This window comes from Marmota monax, unplaced genomic scaffold, assembly GCF_021218885.2.
Source record: "Marmota monax isolate L192 unplaced genomic scaffold, Marmota_monax_Labrador192_F-V1.1 WCK01_AAM20220418_F8-fsc00037, whole genome shotgun sequence".
Taxonomy (NCBI): Eukaryota; Metazoa; Chordata; class Mammalia; order Rodentia; family Sciuridae; genus Marmota; species Marmota monax.
Genome location: NW_026693245.1, coordinates 1525975 through 1547910, shown reverse-complemented (window position 1 = coordinate 1547910; position 21936 = coordinate 1525975). Strand labels below are relative to the sequence as shown.

At 42.1% G+C, this 21936-nt stretch overlaps 1 protein-coding gene across 1 annotated transcript in view; it reads right to left on the bottom strand.

The window, feature by feature from the left end:
* The window catches only part of Myo10 (myosin X), a 204821-nt gene that overhangs the window by 146230 nt on the left and 36655 nt on the right, over positions 1-21936 (bottom strand). The window contains exon 2 of the mRNA XM_046456288.2: positions 14929-15027. Coding sequence (XP_046312244.1) covers positions 14929-15027 — 99 coding nt within the window. The remainder of the gene's footprint in view (positions 1-14928; positions 15028-21936) is intronic.

The window sequence follows — 21936 nt, the reverse complement described above, 5'->3', positions numbered from 1 at the left end:
CTGGCAGGGAGAAACAGCAGAAGAAAGGACCTACATAAGTGAGCTGGAGTGACGTCCATTCAGATGCCTTAAGGGGGTCCTCTGAAAAGTTTGGGTGGGTGGAAAGCAAATGTTTCACCTGGGTTTTTCCTGTCATATAAAATGGCTTTAGTACTAGACAGCAGAAGGCATAAAAACTTCATTCCTACCCCAGGGTCCATTTTACATTTCTGAACTTGGAAGAATTTAAAAAGTGGCCACTGGTGTCCTGGTGATTTTTGTTGTCATTGCTCTTCCCCTGCATGAGTTTATGCTTTTTAAGAAAAAGTTACAGGGGCTGGGGTTGTGGCTCAAAGGTAGAGCGCTCACCTAGCATGTGTGAGGCACCAGGTTCAATCCTCAGCAACACATAAAGTAAAATAAAGACATTGTATCCGTCTATAACTAAAAAATAAATACAAAAAAAAGTTACAAGTAAACCTAGAGCAGTGGCCTAGGAATCCCGACCCCACGTACTAAGCTTCAGTTCATAGTTGGCAAGTCAGGTTCCTGGAATGACGGATCCTGAAACTGCTTCTGTTGGTGCAACAGAGAGGGGGTGTCCACAGGTGTTTATAAGTGACATTTTAAGTCATGTGCTTGTCATGAGATTCAGAACAAAGTGAATCTAAAGAAACTATGTTATGAGCTGTGGAGAATTCTGTGCCTGGCAGGCTCAGGAAACACTTCCAACACAGGATCTCATTTTGGTGCTAAGGGGTAAAGTGGGGACAGGGACCTTTGGAGACTTCAGATTTCCAAAACCCATGACTGTTGTTTCTCTTTAGTTTGGTATAATGGAAAATTACACCAAACAATGCAAATTTTAAAAATAGTTTCAATTTGTATGTAAATGTGTGATTTAACTAGTTAATTTAGTTGAAGAAATCAGGAAAATTTGCTGATTACCAGTTAGGAGGAATGGATGATGGATGGACAGATACACTGAAAAACCCAATGAAAACAAAACCTATATATAACTTTAGGTAGATTAAGTGGGTAAGACAATTGAAAGCACTGGTTTTTAAAGTCACTTAACAAAAGTACAGAGTCTAGGTCATCTGTGATGTCTACTGCTGTCTATGTACACCGGCTTTATCATGGGTGTTTAGGAAAAGTCGTCTCTGTGAATATGTAAATTAACTCGTTTATCAGTCAGGTTGTCATTTTTAATTTTTATCCTAAATGCACTCATTCGGAAGAGTTTACCATGCACCATGTACCAAAAAACTAACTGGTACTCAAAAAAGACTTCTCCCTCAAACAGAGGTGGCCTGCTAACACTGAATGAGGTCCGTCCATCCATGAGAAGCTGTCTTTCCTCCCAATTCTTCCATTTTTCTCTCACGTGACCTTGATTAACGTTCTCTGCTCCAAGTCTGGTTACACGTAAAATAACACAGACAAATTAAATGATCTGGAAAGTCTTTTCCTCCTCAAATCCCTGAGTTTAACAAATAGCCAATAAATAAAAGCTTGAATTAAAATGACCCGTAAACCTCCTAGGACTTTCTTCCAGGAATTCCTGGAAAGCCCTTGCCAAGCAGCTGTCCAGGAGCCGAGGTGTAAGAGCAGTAAACTCTGCTCCTGGAGACCAGTGAGGGTGGGACGAGAAATGAAATAGAAATGACGCTGCCCTACACCTGACATAAGCCAGCGCTAGCACCACAGAAAAGAAAACCTCAAGAGTCCATTGTAAAAAAAATAAAAATATTATCAGACAAGGATCTTATCATGTCATTCTCTTCTTAAAGCTCTACCTTCTCTTTAAAAATTGTTCCACTCTGCAGTGTTCCCAGGTAAATGTCCAAGCAACCTGCAGTGGTCACTGTGTATCCCTCTGAGGTCAAGATCATAACAGTCTTCCCCGTACAGGAAGCTTCCCTGACAATCTCTCACCTGCTTGGGCACAAGAGCAGGAGGGAAATGGTCCCTGGCAACCTTCGGGGGTATACCTATGGCATGACTAATTTCCCAGACAGAAGAGAGCTGTCTATTTTCAAAGGCTGTCACCCATCTGCTGTGTGGAGCTGTCCTCTGTACTTGATCCTCAGCATCAGTGCCTCCTCTGTGCTACCTCTTATCCAGGATGACATCCATTCATCCTGGGGGAGACAGTAGCAGCTACACACTCTTCACGTAAGAGAATACATCAGACCTCTTTAATGAACCCCAAACCTCTTCCTGACTTAATACCCATTTTCTGGGCTTCTTCTATGGAGACCATTTCTTAAGACTTACTCATCTATCAGTTTTCTCAGAACTATGAAAAAATGTGTCTATTTTCCTCTGTTCTTAAGGGAAATGGTGATTTTAAATTTGTACAATCAAGATATCCTTACTTTCAGAAATATTAAAATGGGACCCATTATGAAGCCCACAAGAATTGGCTATATATGTAGGCCTAACCATTCTTCCATGTTCATTTTTTTTCTTATGTTTAAAAGACTATTTCTTTTAAATAAAATGTTGCATATCCATACAATGGGATATTATTGAGCAGTAAAAAAGGAATAAGGAACTGGTACAGGCTGTAAGACGAGTGATGCTTGAAAACATTAGGACTACTCAGAGTAGCCACACACACACAAAAATCTCATATTGCAAGGTATATTTTCTTCTTTTTTTGCTAGGGATCAAACTCAGGGCTGTAAGTATACCAGGCAAGTGCTCCACCAGTGGATTATACTCCCTGCTCTAAAAGTTCACACACTGCATGATTCTACTCAATGAAATATCAAGAACAGGCAGAGCTGTGGAAGACAGCTGCCTAGGTCTGGAGGGATGATACTGGGAAGGCTGGGGATGACAGTCTAGGGGTATAGAACTTATTTTTTGAGTAATGAAAATATCCAAAACTTTACTGTAGTGATTACTACACGATTCTTTGAATACACTAAAAGCCACTGAACTGTACATATGAAGTGGATGAATTACATGGGATATGAGTTATACTGCAAAAAAAAAAAAAATGCTTAAATTAAAAAAAAAAAAAACAACTTTTCATTTCATACCACAGTTCCAACTTATGAAAAAAAGTTTTATGAAAGGAAGTTTTTAACTAATGGAATCCTAAGTGCTAAAAAGTGGCTTTAGCCACTATTGCTCTTTTTTTTTTTTTTTTTTGAGAGAGAGAGAGAGAGAGAATTTTAATATTTATTTTTTAGTTTTCGGTGGACACAACATCTTTGTTTGTATGTGGTGCTGAGGATCGAACCCGGGCCGCACGCATTCCAGGCGAGCGCGCTACCGCTTGAGCCACATCCCCAGCCCACCACTATTGCTCTTTTAACATTTGCTCCAGGAACATCTATGAACTATTTTAAAATTTCCATCAAAGAGAGCAATGAGCCAATAATGGATACTCTGAATGTAATGAATACTCTTCTCATAAGGAAGAATCATTTTATATCATATTTACATCATTGCAAAAATGTCACAAACAGGTGACGTCCAAAATAAGTGTGGGGTTTTGGATGCTGACTATTGCCCCCTCCAGCAATGTCTATAAGGAACACCATACTATTTTCCGAGGCAAGTTAAAGTTCTTTGATGAAGCATAGTAAGACAGAAGAATAAACATTTTAAATGAGCTATGTTCAAATTTTAACTTTAAATATACTTTATATCACTTTAAAAATAAAGCTAAAGTTAAAATCACTGCAATTTCAACCTCCCTAGTCTACACTGCTTGGGGAAGGAAATTAGGTTAATCGGACAGGATTTATCCTTTACAAAGGCATGCTGGCAACATTCCCTGGAGGCGTGGTCTCTTTTGAGTCCTTTGTTACAAAAGCTTCCTGAAACTGGGGACAGCATATGTTCCAAGCCATTGTCACAGGAATGACTGTCTCTGGACTCAGCCAGTTAACATCTGTCATTAGCTCTGTTTGCAAGAGCAAAAGCAGATGCTTGGAGTTAGACACTGTGAACTCTGACATGGCAGGAAGATGGATCCATTTCAGAACAGAGGATCATTCCAGGAGAATGAAATACTTGCTGAATTCTCAAGGGTGAGCTACCCTGTTACCCTCACTAGAAGACTCAGGAATACTATTAATTATTTCAAAATTACTCCAAGAACCATTTGGAACACCCAAACAGCAGCTATATTAAAGACTGACTTTACCCTCTGAAATGAAGCCACTGCATTTGAAGCTTCTAATACAGGCCATGTGCTGAATTTATAAATGTAATATTAAAGTATTATATGAGATTGCACAAGACCTTTTATAAAGTCTTCATCTAGAAAACCCTTTGAGGATGCTTTTGTCCCTCAAAAATACATTGGAATAATCAAAATATCTCACCCACTGCAAAGTATATTTCAGCCATTTCATCTTAAACAATTTTGGAAATGTATGGACCAAGATTTATGCAGAATCTCTGAAGAAAGAACTCTTCAAATAGAGTAATTCCTTAGAATAGTTTAAAGTCATTGATGAACCATTAGAGCAAAACAAGAGCTGAGTCTGATCCTACAGAGGGGCTCTCTTGAACTAGGGAGTCTTGCTCCTAAGTTCTGATGGGGCAGGGACCAGGTGAGACAAGATGGCTGGGATGAACCCACTCTGGGGGGTCATGCATGACTCTGAGCCAGTGTCTTTTACATTTCCTACCCTAGGGAATGCCTCACCTAGTCCTAGCTTTTTTCTGGTTACTGGCCTGCTGTTCTTTGATGCTAGCTGATAGGAACAATGGGAGAAAAGAATGTACTAGACAGAAATCCATCCATGGAAAGCTCAGGAGCTCTACAGCAGCTTCAAAATAGAGAAACACTCTCCTCAGGCTGTAGCACCTGGCTTTGAAAACAAGGAATATGTAGTTCCTAGCAAGGCAAATGGTGAGTTAATAATAGAGCCACTCTTCATGTTAATAATAAGCTTTAGGGCAAGATTTATACTGGATGTGTATAAGCACAATCGACTTGCTTTATAAAATACTCCAAGAAGGCCTAGACCATCCCTGGAAATGTGTTGGGCTGGAATTAATACACAGCACATGGGCTTCTACCTTTTTGCTGTGCCTGAGAGCAGCTCTCCATTAAACCATCCCAGAAAAACCCACCGAGTTATAGACTAAACCACTGACAGGTGTTAGTGTTTAAGACTAAGATCTCCAGACTCCGTCTTGTTTCTGACACAACACTGGTTCCTTTATGGCTGCAGCAGTCAAAAAAAAGGTAACTTGGCCTATGTGAGTGACCATCTGTGTTTTTAAAGAACGTGCTTTGGGAGGAAGATGGTGTATCAGATGCTTTTATTTAGAACACGGATTAAAAAAAAAAATACAGGCTGCCAAGCCCTACAAATGTGCTTTCAAAGCATGGCTTCCAGACCAGCAGCATCCACAGCTCCTGGGAGCCCATCAGAAATGCAAATGTTCAGGCTCCACCTGAGACTCTGGCTGAATCAGGAACTCTAGGGTGAAGCCCAGGATTCAGAGGTTTAACAAGTCTTCCAGGGGATGCCAGTGCCTGCTCAATTTTGAAAGCCACAGCCATGTGTGGCAAGAAAATGAAAATTGGGTTTTTCCTATCTTTACCTTCCTGCTTTGACCATCTTAGGCATTTCCACTCACAGGGAAAACAAAATGAGGGGGCTTAACAATGAATGTTCTACTAGCAAGTCATGAGAGTTCACAGCATTGCCTCAGACTGGCTGGTTGAGCTGGATGTGGAAAGATTCCTGAACTCACATCCAGGGAAGCTGTACCCTGGGGTGAGGCCCAGAAACCTCATTTATTAGTTCTCCAAATGAGTCCAGTGTACAGCCAGGACTGGGGACCACTGTAAGACAGCACTAAATATCCTATCAGAAGCAACTGGGGAAAGTGATCCTTTAGATCAGGGACAGCAAACATTTTCTGCACAGCAGCAGATGGTCTGTACTGCGGGCGCTGTGCCTCAACCACACTGTTGTCGCATGAATGCACTCACAGACAACAGGCCAAGCCATGGGAACAGCTGTATCCCAATGTGACTCTACTAAACTGGAGTTTCATATAATCTTCATGTGTCATAAATATTCTTCTTTTGACTTTTCCCAAACATTTGAAAATGTAAAAACCATTCTTGGCTTGTAGGCCATAAAAAACCAGGCTGCATGCAAGGGCTGTGGTCCACTGCTCCTGTTCACTTAAACACAGGAGTAATTACACAAATACTGAGTTTCGTCACGTCTTCATGACACATGTTGTTTCAATATAAACAGCTGTCTTCAAAACAGCTAGATGCTACTTCTTTGAAATATGGGGTTTAATCTGCATTCAGTTACATACAGCCCTGATGAATCACATACAGCAACACACTAAGCATTTCTGTTACCTTAGAAAGTTCGATCTGTCACAAGTACCCTACCTAATCAGAGAGTTTGAAATAAAAGCTAGAATTCACACTTTGACTACAGTTCTAAGTAGCATACATTCCTAAATAGAAGTTACCAGCTAGTCCACTGGACATATGCCTCCTTCTCTCTCTAATGCCACAGCTGCTACCCGTTTACCCACCCCTCTTCACCCTGTGTTCTCAACCAGCCCAGGAAGGAGACTCTCCATGTAGGGCAGGAGAACACTAGAGGGAAGTGGGAGAAGCAAGTCAGCCTTGGCGTTGAGGCTGCTAGAATCCACTGCCATGATCTGGGTGGCTCAGAAACAATATGAATGTACTCCCCACAGTTCAGAGCTAGAAAGTCTTTCTCTGCTTCCTGGCCGCCACGAACACTGCTTCCTTCCACCATGATGCTCTGTCTCAACTCAGGCCCAAGACAATGCAGCCGGCCAACCACAGATTCGAACTTTGAAACAATGAGTCAAAATCCATCTTTCTTCCTCTAATGGTTGTTGTCATGTATTTTGGTCACAGTGAACAAAAGCTAACACACAATTTAAGAAGTTCAGTAAAGGAACTATCTGGGAAAACCTAAGGCCTAGTTGTTGAGCATCACAGGTAACACCAGTGCCATCTGAGTCCCAACTGCAAAAATTATGCTTTTTTCAATTTTTAAAGTAATATTTTGAGATAACAGTCTTTCAGTCAATGATAACTCATTCAGTTCAGTTCAGAACCTGGCTGCTCATTATACAGAATGTTGGATGCTTTATAAAAGCATACCCTGAGCTGGGCTGGGTGGTGCACACCTGTAATTCCAGAAGCTCGGAGACTGAGGCAGGAGAATTGTGAGTTCAAAGCCAGCCTCAGCAACTTAGTGAGGCCCTAAGCAACTCAGTGACAGGGTCTCTAAATAAAATATTAAAAAGGGGGCTGAGGTGTGGCTCAGTGGTTAAACACCTCTGGTACAAAACAAAAACCAAAAAACCACCCAGTTCTGATGCCAGTTTCATCATTTTTGCAGGGCCAAGGCTCCCTACAAAAGCTTTCCAGTGCACTAGAATATGCAATCAGGGCTGAAAACCACTCTATTGGGGAAGCAGCATGGAAGCTGCTATGAACACAAGACCGTGAAACACTGAGGGGAAATGGAACCCTTCTATCTTCCCAGAGCAATAAACAAAACAGGGAAGATGGCATGGGATCCTGCCATCTTGAAAAGAAAGCATAAAGGTCATCACAAACAAAAGTCAGCTAGAATAAGTCCCTGGAGCCTACAAAGAGAGGGAAAGATAACAGAGCAACGATAGTCCATAGCCACCAACCTCCTCCCCAGTCTCATGCTCTCTTACGTCACATTCCTCTGTGTAGGAAGATGATCAACTCTGGATGCAAACAGACAACAGACAAGTATGGACCCTTGGACTACTACCCTACTGAGGATCGATATCCATATCCTTACATATGGCTACCTATGCCTTCCTCATAGGGAAGCTGAGAGAATTAAACAGGACTAACAGATTGGAACGCACTGGTGTGATCCTGCTAGAAAGATGTCAGCGGGTACAGCATCCTCTTGCCTGGATTCACCCACCTGAAAGTAGACCCTGATGAGGCCTTGCCCTCACCGATCACCAGGAAGACATGGCTAAGAACTAGGGAGCTCCTTTACCCCTGCTCACCAGCGAGGGGATCACAGGAAGACTGGGAGTCCCCAATGTCATGGCTGTGTCCTGGAATGGAACCCTGAACACTTCTTTAAAGTCAGAGTTGAGCAATGGCGGGCTTGAGCATCACCCTGGCTCTGGGGCACTGCAGATGCCTGAACAGGTCTTTGTTGGTGGGCTGGGTAATCAGCTCACCATGAACATCACTAAGTCTTCGAAAAACTTGTTCCAAATACCAGGCCTATAAATGAATTTTTGGAAAGGAATGCAACCCATTCACAGACAAACGCCCAAATTTAACAAATTGCCTCTGCTTTTTCCACTGAAATTCCACCCAACATTAAATGATACTACGTCTAATTCACATAATTTCTGAATTGTTTTGTTTCTAAATGAGGTCTTTGCACACATTTCTCACTAAAAGATATTTATAAGAAAGGTATATTTATAAATATTCAAAATAAAAGGATCGAGTTTGATTTAATCAGCTGTTTCATTTCTTCTAGTCATAAATTCCAGCCTGGTCTGAGCTTAAGTGTCTAGCTTTAATTATTTTCAGCATTCATGGGTACAAGAACGCAAGATAGTACCCAATTTGCCTTCAAATACAAGGAAATTTAATTTGCGAAGCTAACCCCCAAATTGCAAGCAACAATGGAGGCCTGTGGCCCCAGACATCAACCCTTCTCCTTATGCTCAGACATTCGCAAAGGGAAATATCCTGCTTGCAGGATAGATGTGGATGTACCACAGGCTTGTCCAGGAACAAATGGGCTGAGCTACCCAGAAGCTGAGCCTGGAATCTGAAAGTCAACCAGAGATGAGTGGCACAGGCAGGCCAAGCCCAAGTGCTGGGAAGAAGAGGCACACTCAGTGGATTCCAGGAGGAAATGGGGGTCAAGATCCAGGAAGATCCGTCAGGCAGAAAATCAACAAGTGGCCCCAAAGGAGGACAGGAAGCCAAAGAGGGTCATGACCCACAGTAAAGGCCATCTGCTCTCTCTTTTATGTGTGTGTAATCAGCAGGAGCCTCACTGGGGCCAGTAAATACTGCTATCACAGATTCAATCCCTTCTCCACCCGTGGGGAGGACAGTCAGGGAGGGCCCAGCTGCTCAGTCCAAAGTGGCTGGGGTAGGAAGACAAACGCCAAGTTCTAGAAAAAAAGGTTCAGGAGTAAGCTGGCTTCTAAATCCACTTAAGCTGGATTAACTTAAAGCAGCAGGGAAACAGTTCACAGAAACTAGGGAGGCCTTTTCAATGGTTTGTGGGGTGGTACTAAAAATATGGCAGATCCCAGCAGTGGGGTGGCCTTGGCAAGTGAAGGTCTATGACGTTTGTTTAGTTCACATTCCTCAGAACACAAACCCAGCTGATAGTGTTTGTCACCATAAACGATTATGGAAATGCAATCTTAGGTTTGAAATGCCAAACTCTGAGAAAAGAATTTGAATTGAACTCTCAACATCTACTCCCTCCCCCCAGGAAACAGAAATGCAATTTATCTCTTTCAGAAGTCTATCAAATGAAATAATTCCCTTGAAAAAGCCACTCTTCCTTATCTTTATTTCATTCTGATCCTATGGTCTATAGGTGGCTTATCCACTTCTTGGGTAGAAATAATACAGTGAAATTCCACCATGATGCTTGTGTATGTGGCACTTCCTTCAACCACCTGTGGTCCTTTAGGATTTATAATTTCTGGCCTAATGTCCCTGAGCACTCAGCAGATTGAGGTGGGAGAACTGCTTGAGCACCAAAATTCAAGACCAGCCTGGGTAACAGAGACTCTGTCTCAAAAAAAAAAAAAAAAAAAAAAAAGGCTTATAACTTCTTCATTAAAATGACAGCTGGGCACAGTGGTGCACACCTGTAATCCCAACAGCTCAGGAGGCTGAGACAAGAGGATCATAAGTCCAAGGCCAGCTTCAGCAATTTAGTGAGGTCCTAAGTGACTTACTAAGATCCTGTCTCAAAATAAAAAATAAAAAAAGGTTGGGGACATGGCTCAGTGGTAAATTGCTCCTAAGTTAAATCCCCAGTAGCAAAACAAAAACCAAACAAACAAAAAAAGTCATGTGATAATAGTCTTAACAGAATACACAGCATTCTAATGATTTGTTTGGCTTCAAGGTGATTACAAATGGGGTGACTTCCATCCATTCAGTATTTGCAGGAGACTGCCTCCATGGGCCACACTCTGTACCTAGGTACTAGAGGCCCAGCAATGAGTTGTGTCCATCCTCAGAGACTTGACCAGGAGACTGAAATAAACACATGTGATAGGAAGTTGAGGCCTGGCTCATTGAGGAGACTGAGAAATCTTCCTGAGAAGGTCCTACCAGTGTGCTCACCCCTGAATGAAGATGGGGGAACTAGAGACATCTACCCCTGCATGAAGGCAAGGAACCAGACACATCTCTGCAGGAACCAGGCTCCCAGGGAGGTAAGGGAACAACAAAGAATTGGCCTGCTTAAGCAAGAGTCTCCTCCCAGGTTACAATAAGTGACCTTCCCATGCAGAGCTCTGCAGTTTTGAAAGCAAAGACATGTGTTTCCTAGAGCTAAGTATACTAATAAACAAGCAAAGTTTTTCTTTTTTCTTCTTTCTATAATCCCAGGGTAAAAATTAATGGAAACATTTGACTTTCCATCTTTCAGCCACAGATGCCAAACTGCATTCCTGGAAGACATCTAGAGAGTTAGAACCACGTGGGTTTTAAGAGTATGAAAACTTTTTTTTTTTTTTTAAACTCAAAACTAAGGAAGTTGGACAAGTGCCGTTTCCTTAGTCTTGAAAGCAAGACAAGTCCCTATGGAGTTCATTCCCCTGAGGATAGACCTCTGACTCTAAGAAATTCCACAGGCTGATGTTTAAGGTCCATCTCAGAAACGGGTATTTCCAGGATGCAACAGCGAAATGTGAGAAAAGCACATAGAATTCAAGAGCTTCCCAACTCAGTGTTCCATTTAATACAGCTGCACTGTTTTGAGGGATGTGGATTCCAGGATAACAGATGGGACCCTACTAAAATTTCAATGAAAGAAGACAAATACATCCAGTTGGAAAAAAAAATTATCTGTCATTTGTCACCTGCGTGCCCCATTTGTCGCTACTTTTAGGATGACTTGACAGCCCACTCACCTATTGAGAAGAGCCCTTCACCCACCCATAGGGGTAGCAATGCCCAACCCCACATGCAGAGCATGTGGCCAGGGCCAAGTGGGCAGCTGTGCTAGGCAGACCTATTGGACTATCAGATTCTCTATTCTGGGAACCCAGCATTGGGTCTAAAGCCATCTTTCTTTCTACTCCTTAAGAACAGGTACAAACCAGAATTTCCAAAGTGCTAGTATTTTTTTAAAACAGCACCAAAAAAAAAAAAAAAAAATTAGTATCTAAGAGGCAAGTAGTTTTAAAAATAAGTTAAATAGGGTGTTACTGCTTACTGGGTTCAAAATTTTTATTTGGGGAGATTCAAATGTTTTGGAAATAGGGGTGATGGATGCAGAACACCATATGCAGACTTAATTTACATGCCTAAAATTTGTTTAAATGGTTAAAAAATTGTTAAAATGGTTATATTTTATATAAAGTCTATATAAAAATACATACCACAGTAAACAAGTCACATACACAGTAGAAGGACCAAAAAGAAAAAGGACCAAAAACTGTACATTTATTCATTTTCCTCTCAACTTCAATTTGGACATTTGTAGAAGAGACCAATCATGGCAGATCCTGTACTATACAATTGCCAGAAAAAGCAAAAGCCCAAAAAAGAACATGATAGCTGTCAGCAAACACACAGAACCAACAGCTGCAGAATTGAGGCAGGCAGTGGCACTTCAAAAGCCAGGCCTTTGCATATGCTTTGCCTCCCGAGTGGAATGACGAAAAACTTTCTATTTTGTTGAACTTTACTATAAGTCATCAGAAAAATCTTACATTCAAATCATAAGCAGATAAACTAAAGCAAAAATTAAAATGGAGAGCCATTACATGCTGTTAGGCTGAACCGCACAAACTACTGCTCAACTCTTTTTGACCCTAAGAATGACAGTTTCACAGGTTGAAATCCATAGGCTGGTTTCATTGGAAGCAGCAACTGAAATACAGGAGACATCCAAGCCTTGAGAAGCTATTATGGACCAAACCCCCCCACATCTTATGTTTCTTTCCTTTTGAGAAAAAAAATGGGTAAGTCATTCCTATTAAGAAGAAAGAAAGAAAGGAAGGAAGGAAGGAGGGAGGGAGGGAAGGAGGGAAGTCAGTCTGAAGGAATAGAATAAACTTTTAAAAAATCACATATAATAAAATATATTAATAATATCAAGGGGAACTGTCCTCTTTGTCCCACAGTTTGGCTCTGAGTCACTGTATCCTCATGACACCATTTTGGCATCATAATTGTTGTCCTCAAACTCTGTTTCCTCCATCTTCACAAGTCATGCTGTCTCCCGGCTGGTCTCCCCTTCGCCCCACAGTTCATCACCCAGTAGCGCTTCCCAGGGCTGGAGCTGCCCCAGGGGCCTCTCCTGCTTGCCATCCCTTGTGGGGCCTCACCAGCTGCTGCTCACTCACTTCCTGTTCCAGGCTCCTAAGAGTTGGTGGGTAAGATCATGCTCCTACCTCCACTCTACCCAGGCAGCTGCCTCCACCCAACAGCTGGCTGAGCCTGAAGCCTGGAATGCAGCTTCCTGGCTGCTAGGAAAGCAGGCATTCCGCTGAAAACAGTGAGGACCCGCCACTTTCCCTCCAGTCAGATCTGACTGCTGCCCACCTATGGGTGAAGTCACTGAGCTTCAGTTTTCCAAATCCCGATCACTGGCAGGGTCTGCTCTAAAATCTGACACATGCTGGGCTGCCCGCCACTGTCCACTTCCAGCTTTTGACAGGCTCAGGGAGATTTCTCCAGGAAACAACAGATGGTGTAGTGAAAAAGTGTGAGGAAGTCAAAAGGCTGCCCACAACAAGTCACTAAGAGGCAAAGCCCAGAGAGAAAAACAAAAAAGAAAGAGGAAAGAAAAAAAAAAAGCATCTAGGCAGGGCAGAAAGTGGGGTGTGAGGACAGCAAAAACTGACGAAAGTCACCCCACACTAACTAAACCATTCTCAGGCTTTATAAAATTAGGTCCATAGCACTGACTCCAAGAAGTCAAAATAAGCAGGTCAAACCAAAAGGGTAAGAGCCAGCTTTAAACAAGAGCTGTGATTACAAGTGATTAGTACTGTTTCCTGTGTGGCTTGAACAAATGGAACTTTCTTAGGGGTGGGGACAACTTGATAGAATAGGGTGATCTAATGACTTTTGGAGGGATTAATAAAATGAGAAGAATAACTTTTAAAATAAAATCTGATTATATTTGTTGCAAATGAAAAGAGAAGGGGTTGAAGAAGGACAATTACTTATAGATTTGGGTTTAAATCCCCAACCAGTAAGTATTTTGGAAGACCCAAATAAAGACAATTCAAACAGAAAATGAAATGCAGTCATCACACCGAGGAGGAGCCTTGATGAAGTTCACGAGGGTAAATTAAATAACTACCCTTCAAATACGATTTAGATAAACTGATATCACTAAGCTATTTTGGAGCAATTATATTAGACTCTTTATAGAAAAAGATAATAGTCCCGTCCCTCCAAGTGAAAAACCTAATTTAGAACTTATTACTCAGTTCTACAAGATGCAATGATGGCCACTGCACCTCCTGAACATTCCAGAAAAGACTATGTTCAATGTTGTCTTGAATTTTACCCTTTGGCAAAGATGGGTCTTTTACCTATATCTGTACTCTGAAGAACAATGGTATTTTTTAAAATCTCCTCTTTCAAAATTCTGTCGCACTAAGAAGAATTAATCTTGAACTTCAGGATGTGTGCTGTCCAGCCTGTGTGCTGTGGAGCTCAGAGCCCAGATTTCAACACATCCCAGTACATGTCTTGAAATCTTACCCCCACCAATGCATATTTTTCTACAAACTGAGAGAGCCATGTTATTTGCTCGTTTTTTCCTTCCAACTGCAAATACTTCAGAAAGTATAATTACGAGTTAAAGGGAGCATTTTGATTCTCTGTGTTCCTAGCTTTAACCTGTAGTATTTTAAATTTTAGAGTGAAATGAAATTTAAAGTGAACATTTGCTATGATTTGGATATGAAGTGTCCCTCCAAAAGCTACTGTGTTAATGCAGAACTGTTAAGAGATAAAGTGATTAGATTTTGAAATTTGTAACCTCATCAATCCAGCCTAATTTGAATGACTGACAGGTATGTATGTGGGGGTGTGGCTGGAGGGGTGAGTCACTGGGGGAATGCCCAGGAAGGATGCATCTTTCCTTTGCACCCCCACCTCACTGCTTTCTGACCTGCCAGTATTATTCATTCTGGGTTATGGACTGAATCATCCCAGTACATGTGTTGAAATCTTACCCCCCCACACCCAATGCCATGCTATTGGAAGGTAAAGCCTTTGTGGAGTATTAGAGTGTGACAGTGGAGTCCTCAGAAATGGGATTTGGGCTTTTATACAAGAGACCTGGGTGAGCTGCCTTGCCCCTTCCAGCATCAAGGACACAGCAAGAATGCACCTGGGAGCAGGGCTCTCCCCAGACACAGAACCAGCTGGTGCTTGATCTTGAACTCTTTAGCTCTAGAACCACAAGAAATAGATTTCTATTGTTTATAGGCCACCATGTCGATGGTATTCTGGTGGGGACACTTGGTGTGTTCCCTTTGTGGGGACTGTATCTCATCTCTATAGGCACTATGTGTACATTCTACATGTCCTCTGGGATTTTAACTTATCACTGAGACAAAACTTCAAGGTATGAGGTGAGGAAGGGGGTGTAGGGGAGAGCACATTGCCCTTGGGTGACCCAAAGCAGATGTGGAAGCTCAGCAACTGGCTCTTACCTGACCATAGTCTGTCTGGAAGACGACGACGCCCTCTGCACAGGAATTTACAGTACTTGGGAAATGCTGGCCATTTTCCTTCAGCCAGACCCGTGTTCCCTGTAAGCAAAACAAACATCATTTAACTATGAGTTTGGCTTGTATTTTATGGCAAAACATCATTCTCAAAACTACCATGACCCTACATGGCTTAAAAAAAAATCTTTTTGAAAAGAAAATGTCTTCCCAAGAAAAGAAGAAACCTTCAGAAAGCATGGTCCACAGCCCTTCCTATCCACAGTGTGACAAGAATCCTGCTTGACAGAGAAAGCAGGAAAACAGCAGCCCCTGTGCTCCCGGTGTGTCAGTGATTCTTCTAAATGACTGAATTCCACTCTCACAAGCACCCTATGAGCAGCTGTGCTGTGGAGCTCAGAGCCCAGATTTCAACACATCCCAGTACATGTCTCCCATTTTATAGGTGGAGAAACTAAGGACCGCAGGTAAAGTAATTAGCCCAACACCAATAAGCAACAGCACTGACATAGAACCTGAACCAGGCAGCCGGGCTCCACACAGGAGGTTTGACAAGGTCAAAACACCCCTCTGAGAGCCTTCTGGTGGCTCCTGTCTTCCCAGATCACACACACTAGTCTCCTTTGAGGACATCAGACCATTCCATTGACACCCCACCCCACGGGTACAAAAATCTACATGTCAATTGAAATCTCCAAAAGAGGGACTAAAGAACTCAGTATGAAATTTGTTAGAATTCCACCACTGAGGGCAAAAGATTATAACTTCTGCAACTTAGCATTTTGGCCATATTTTTTGGCACTGATTCCATTTCCATTTTTTAAGAATTTTCCCACTGGATAAATGAGCAGCGACCCAGGCAGGTCTTACATCAAGCCTCTCCAATTCCTAATCCCATGCTCTTTTCACACATCACACTGACTCTGCCTCCTTCACATAATTCATAAATAAAATGCATTCGTGAATCTGCCAACAACTGGAAGACAACAACAAAGAGGTCACCTTGACTGGACAGTTTTCTCACATAACTATTCTCTCCTGTCCTCCTAAAAAGAAAATGTCAGAAGATATAAAATTTAGACTTAGTAGTTCTTTCCCTTGTGCCAATAAGGACCTTGTTTAACTCCCTCAGTCAAGGACCTAAAATGTTTGCTGTCATACTCAGGATCCCTATTAGTCAACCTTGAGTTCCATGAAAGCATTTGTGGCCACCTAGCTAGACCCTGGGGTCCCAGAAGGAGGGGCCACTTGCTCAGGAGGTTCTGCAAGCATTTCCAAGAAGACAGAGGGGGCTGGAGGTGCCAAGGTTAAAACTCTTTTCCCCACAAACTGGCTCACCTAATTCCTCAGTGAGTTTAGAGGCTCTCGCAGCACCCCAATTCTTTACCAGCCACTCCTCCCCACAGACATTCAATTCCCAGGGTTATGGGGAGTTTGAGTTGTTTACCCCATCCCCCATCCATAGTTCTTTACCCATCTCCCTAAGATGGTTGGAATTCCCCCACTAAAAGAGCATAAAAAATGAATACGTGTTTCTACTTAAAATCCTGCAGGCTGCCTATTTAGAGAACACACATTAATACCAACAGGGGCCAAATTCCCACTTCCCCTTGACCAGTCACGTCCCTCTGACTCTGGCTTCAGGCTGAGACGCTGGTAACACATGGAAAGAATGACACTTAAAATTGCCTGTCAGTCCTAATTTCTTTATTAGCAAACAGCTGCTTCCAAAGAGAACAGTGACTTCAGACAGCGCCGAGGCCACTCTCTCAAATGTCACTCAATACCCTAACCGCATTATCTATAACTGTCTAGAGAAAGACTTCCAAGTTCCTGAATGCCTTCATTCATCTTCTTTTAAATTCATCTTCTTTTTAATTCACTGAAACACTGAAAGTTTGAAATACCTCCAAATGCGCACACGCACTCTCACACTTTGGGAAATTCCCAAAGCCTTATGAGGTGAGAGTTGTTACTCATTAGGTTAAAGTCATGAAGCATAATTCACAATGCACCTCCATCCCAGAACCCTGGGTCCACAGCTTCCTGTTTAATTCTGACCATCATTAGCACCATTTCCATCAAAAAGGATTTCACACACCTGTTCTCCACTTCATTAAAACTGTCAATTAAGTCAGAATGAAACTATGATTTTATCATATAATATTAGTAAATGAATACAAATCATCACCAGGATTCACATAAACCTTCCGACTTCCAGAGGCCACACATGACATACTCTTAGTCCAGCATGTGTTTTTTTCCCTTATTAGATTCTCTTCACCTTCTCCTTTGAAAGCACTAAAAGCCCTTTGTTGACACAGTGCTACAAACTCAAACATACACCTCAGCTTCTGCGTCCAAAGGTCTTTTTCACAGGTGTGAAGAGCTGCTGATAACAAAGTTTTATGAGAATTCCACCCCAGAGCCCACTGATCAGTTCCCCCAGTCCATAATAAATAGTCGTCTTCCACAAGGAAGAAAGGAAATGCATTCAGAACACTGTCTTTGTTCTTTGAAAGTGTATAAACATAATTTTCACAGAATCAGGATTGCAAAGTAAAACCACTGAAATTGGATATTTTTGCACAGATTGTTCTTGGCGGTTTCTCTGAGCCCCAGTCTTTCTACTTCTATTCTATTAGAACAGAGCACACATGCCCAGGTCCAAGAGAGGCCACCCACAAGCATCTGAAATTGAAGTCACAGGCAGACATTTACCAGATCATCCAAGTTTGAGTGGGGAAGAAAACTTTGCCTGCCACATGCAAACCATTATATTCTTTCATTGTTAAATAAGGCTGATAATTTAATATACAATACAGGCACCCTAACATATGGAGAAAGCTCACAATTTAGTCAAAATTGCCTTTATAAGCAAGTGGAACGTGTTTAAGCCTAACACACGTTTTATTAAAACTTGGACAAGTTTTCATCTCTCTCTTAGACAGATATGTGAGTGTTCAATTTAATAACTAAAAACTTTTCCATACATAATGACCAGTAACATTTTTGCAATACAAAGTGCTTGCACATAAATTCCTATCTCCTTTGATGTTTAGAGCAAACCTGTAAGACAGACAAGTAATAACACCCCTTTCTTCTAAAGTGAGGTTCACAGAGGTTCAATTTCCTATGGCCAACAAATGATTTCCTGGCTATAATAAAAAAGACGGACTCTACCAAATGTTGGTGAAGATGTAGAGAAACTGGTGGGAATATAAATGTTATTTCCTCCTTGAAAAACAGTTTGGCAATTTCTTTTTTTCTGTCTCTTTTTTGGTACTGGGGACTGGACCCAGGGATGCTCCATCACTGAGCTACATCCCCAGCCCTTTTAATTTTTTATTTTGAGACAACGTCTCACACTAAGTTGCTGAGACTGGCCTTGAACTTGTGATCCTCCTGCCTGGGCCACCGAGTCACTGGGATTGCAGATGTATACCACTGCACCTGGCTAGCTGGGCAATTTCTTTAAAAAGCCTAGACATATGGCCCAACAATTCAACTCCTTAGCTACACCTCATCAAGTATTCACAGCAATATTATTTATAATTGCCAAATACTGGAAAAAATTTAAATGTCTATTAACTGGTAGAGACAAATAAAACGCAGTGAAACTACATAATGGAACTTCTCAGTTAAAAACAACAACAACAACAACAAACCACTGAGAAGTTCCAATACATTATCTAGTAAGGACAAACCTCCAAAACATTATAGTGAGTCAAAGCAGCCAGACACAAAGACCACATACTGTAGGTTTCCATTTAATGAAACTTCTGAAAAAGGGAAATTCTTAGACAAAGACCGTAGATGAATGGGCCCAGAGCTAGGAATAGGAGAGACAACGACCAAATGAGGAAAAAGAAGCTTTTGAGGGTGAGGGAGATTTTCTAAATGTGGACTGTGGTCATGGCTGCACCACTGTCTAAAGGTACTAAAAAACCATTCAATTGTGCACTTAACCTTGATTGTTTCAAGTCATCTAAACTTTAAAAAATTTTTACTTTCCTATATACTTCTCAGCTGTATATGAACATCCACAGCAGGAAAAAAAAAAAACAATTTCGTTTTTATAATTGAGCAATTGCAGTTTCAAGAAACATATTCCGCCTCCTCCGCCCCCAACACACACACACACACACACACACACACACAAACACACCCAAAAAAAAAAAAAAGGAAAGAAAAAATATCTAAAATGACGTAAGTAAAAGGACAAAAGCTATAGTAAACCTCTTAAGGTCCCATACTGAATTGAGTCCCTGCTCTCCATTAAAACAGACTAGGGGGCTAGGAGACCATCTGAGAGACTTGCCCAAGCTAAGGGTCCTAGGCAAAGGATGACATTAAGGAGGCTGTATCATTGTCTCCAATTTTTAACTCCCCCCTTCCCCACCCCCCAATGGAAAATATAACTCCTGGCCAAATGCCTTATGACTGGCAGCTCCCCGCCCCCAGGCATTCATCAGCAAAGTGAAGTCCTTGCACCAGTCCTAGAATATTGACCTTCTGGCTCATTACACATAAAGTTCCTGATCCCTGCTTTAAGATAAAAAGAACATTATCACGACTAGAGATTTCAGCCTACTATTTACCTTTAAAAAACGAATCTACTTCTTTTGGTTTAAAAATATGACCTTCCTGAGGTGGAGGGAGTTTACAAATGAGGTAAAGAAACAACTCTAAAGGGAGATGAGACCACCATGTTATGTGACATGTTCTAAACAGACTCACAAAAAAAGAGAACGTCCTTTAGCCAAGTAGACAATTCAGTCTCAGACCCAGGACAGGGTTCCAGGTCCCCTAGTCTCTTACACCAGCTCACCTGGCCCATGGTAAGTACTACAGTTCAAGATTCTCTAGCAACCTACAAGATAAAGTCATAATTTGCTCCTGAAATGTGGTCTGTATTTTTTTTGTTGTTGTTGTTGTTTAATTCAAAGATCAAAGAGTTTTAGAATGGATGTGAGAACTAATATGGTTATTTAAATCTGTATTAATTTAGCCGCCAAAAGAAAGTACATTTTTGCCTATAACAACCTGGCTCAGAAGATCTCTGGTGTAGAAGCACTGGAAGTGTGTGTGTGTGTGTGTGGCGGGGGGGGGGGGGGGGGTGGGGGGGGGGGGTCTTGTTCTTGATGAATTCCAGAAACTGGATGTGGGTAATATATTATAATAGTACAGACTAAAATAGCCCTTTTTCTGCTGTTTTACAATCTCCCTCTTTCCCACTATTCCTTTCCAATTTATCAGGTGTTTTTCTCTAATTCTTATTACTCAAATCTGTATCAAGGGACATATGGCTTTTACAAGTAAAAGTTCTAATACAGGTTTCTCAACCTTGGCACTATTTATACTGTGGACTAGATAATTCTTTGTTGGGGATGAAGGGGGTCATCCTAGTTGAAAACCACTGTTCTAGAGAAATACAAAATTCTGGAGTCTTGGTCAGATGGAGGGAGTTTTCCAAGCCATTCGTTGTGAGTGACCTAATTAATTGCAAGCAGACTCCACTTTCTAAGTTCTATGAATTTCAACAACCTCATGAAGCAGGCTCTGTCCAGATAAAGCACACCTGGGGCAGGTCTAATTTCCGGCAGCATTAAAGCTGGGTGCACACAGCACTGAGGGCATGCTGCAGCAGCATAATTCAAACCCTTTGACAAACACAAGGGAAAAGGACAAGGGGTCAATGGTCTGATGGCAGTGTCAAAGGGACCCTCTCCTTGTCTTCCTCTCTGCGGGTTGGGCTCTGTTTTCAAATAGAGCTGACTTTTAATGTTCCCATGAAGTTGACTGAGACTATGACACAGCATGACCACCGTGCTCTTTAACTTTAGCCCCCCAAATCTTGCAAACCCCAATACAGAAAGTGTGACTTGGTGCAGACAAGAATGGAGAGGAGTAAAGTGAAGCGTAAAATCACTCCCATGAAATGGTCATGAAAAATGCAGCGCTGGACAGAGGGGGGTGGGGGGGATTGGAAGCCAAAGGCAAAGTCTAAGCCTTCGCCCCTGCTGAGATGGCCCTTCTCCACCTCAGCAGGGACCAGCAAAGAGAGTGAGGTGACAGGCACCCTCCCCAGATCCCTGGGCCTGACGCCCAGGCATCTCAGTCGCAGTGGGTGGCCTTTACATACCCTTGCCACTCAGCACACAAACAAGCAGGACCCACAAGGGCTATGGCTACGTCAGCCTCTGACTCATTTCCTTGTCTTCTAGCTGCAGGTTCTGGACCTGAGGCTGGCAATCATTTGTGGACAACTGACTCAGATTCCGAAGAAAAAAGTGTAAACTCAGCCTGTGGCTGCACTGGCTCTGAATGGAATCTGGGTGGTTTTAGGTTTAGGTAAGGGATGCAGAAGGCACCTGGGTATCAGTCTGAAGTGCCAACCTGCACCACTTCTGAGGAGGGGAATGTAATCAGATGAGGCTCCAGTGGGGAGCTTTGGAAGCACACAGCTGGCAATTCTGGAAATATGTGGTTTGAGGAGCCCAAGTTTGTCCTATCTTCCTGTTGTCATGGAGCAATGGCAGGGGTTTATTTTCTATATAGGCAGCCCAAGGACAGCTGTTCCATGCCCATTGGAACTGATGCTGCCGTTAAATTCCAGAGGGAAAATGTGTTGCTGACATTCTGTTTCAAAATGAGATCACAGACATAACCTCCCCACACCAAAAAGTAGGCCAGAAGTGTTGGTAACTCTTCAGACTGTCTTACAGAAGTCTTTAAGAGTATTGCCAAATTACTACACACTTTTATAAGGAATGTATTTTCATTATTTGTAGCTACACTGTATTTGCAGCTTTTAACTATATCATCATCATTACCACTTCTTGGATTGCCTATGGACTTAAGGGTTACTGATAACACAGCTGACCAAGTGTTCCACAACCAGCCAACCCACAAACACACCTAAAAAGCACAGTCAGCTGTAAACTGAGGCAAGCTTGCCTGAATTCATTATTATAAAGTTCACAGATGACT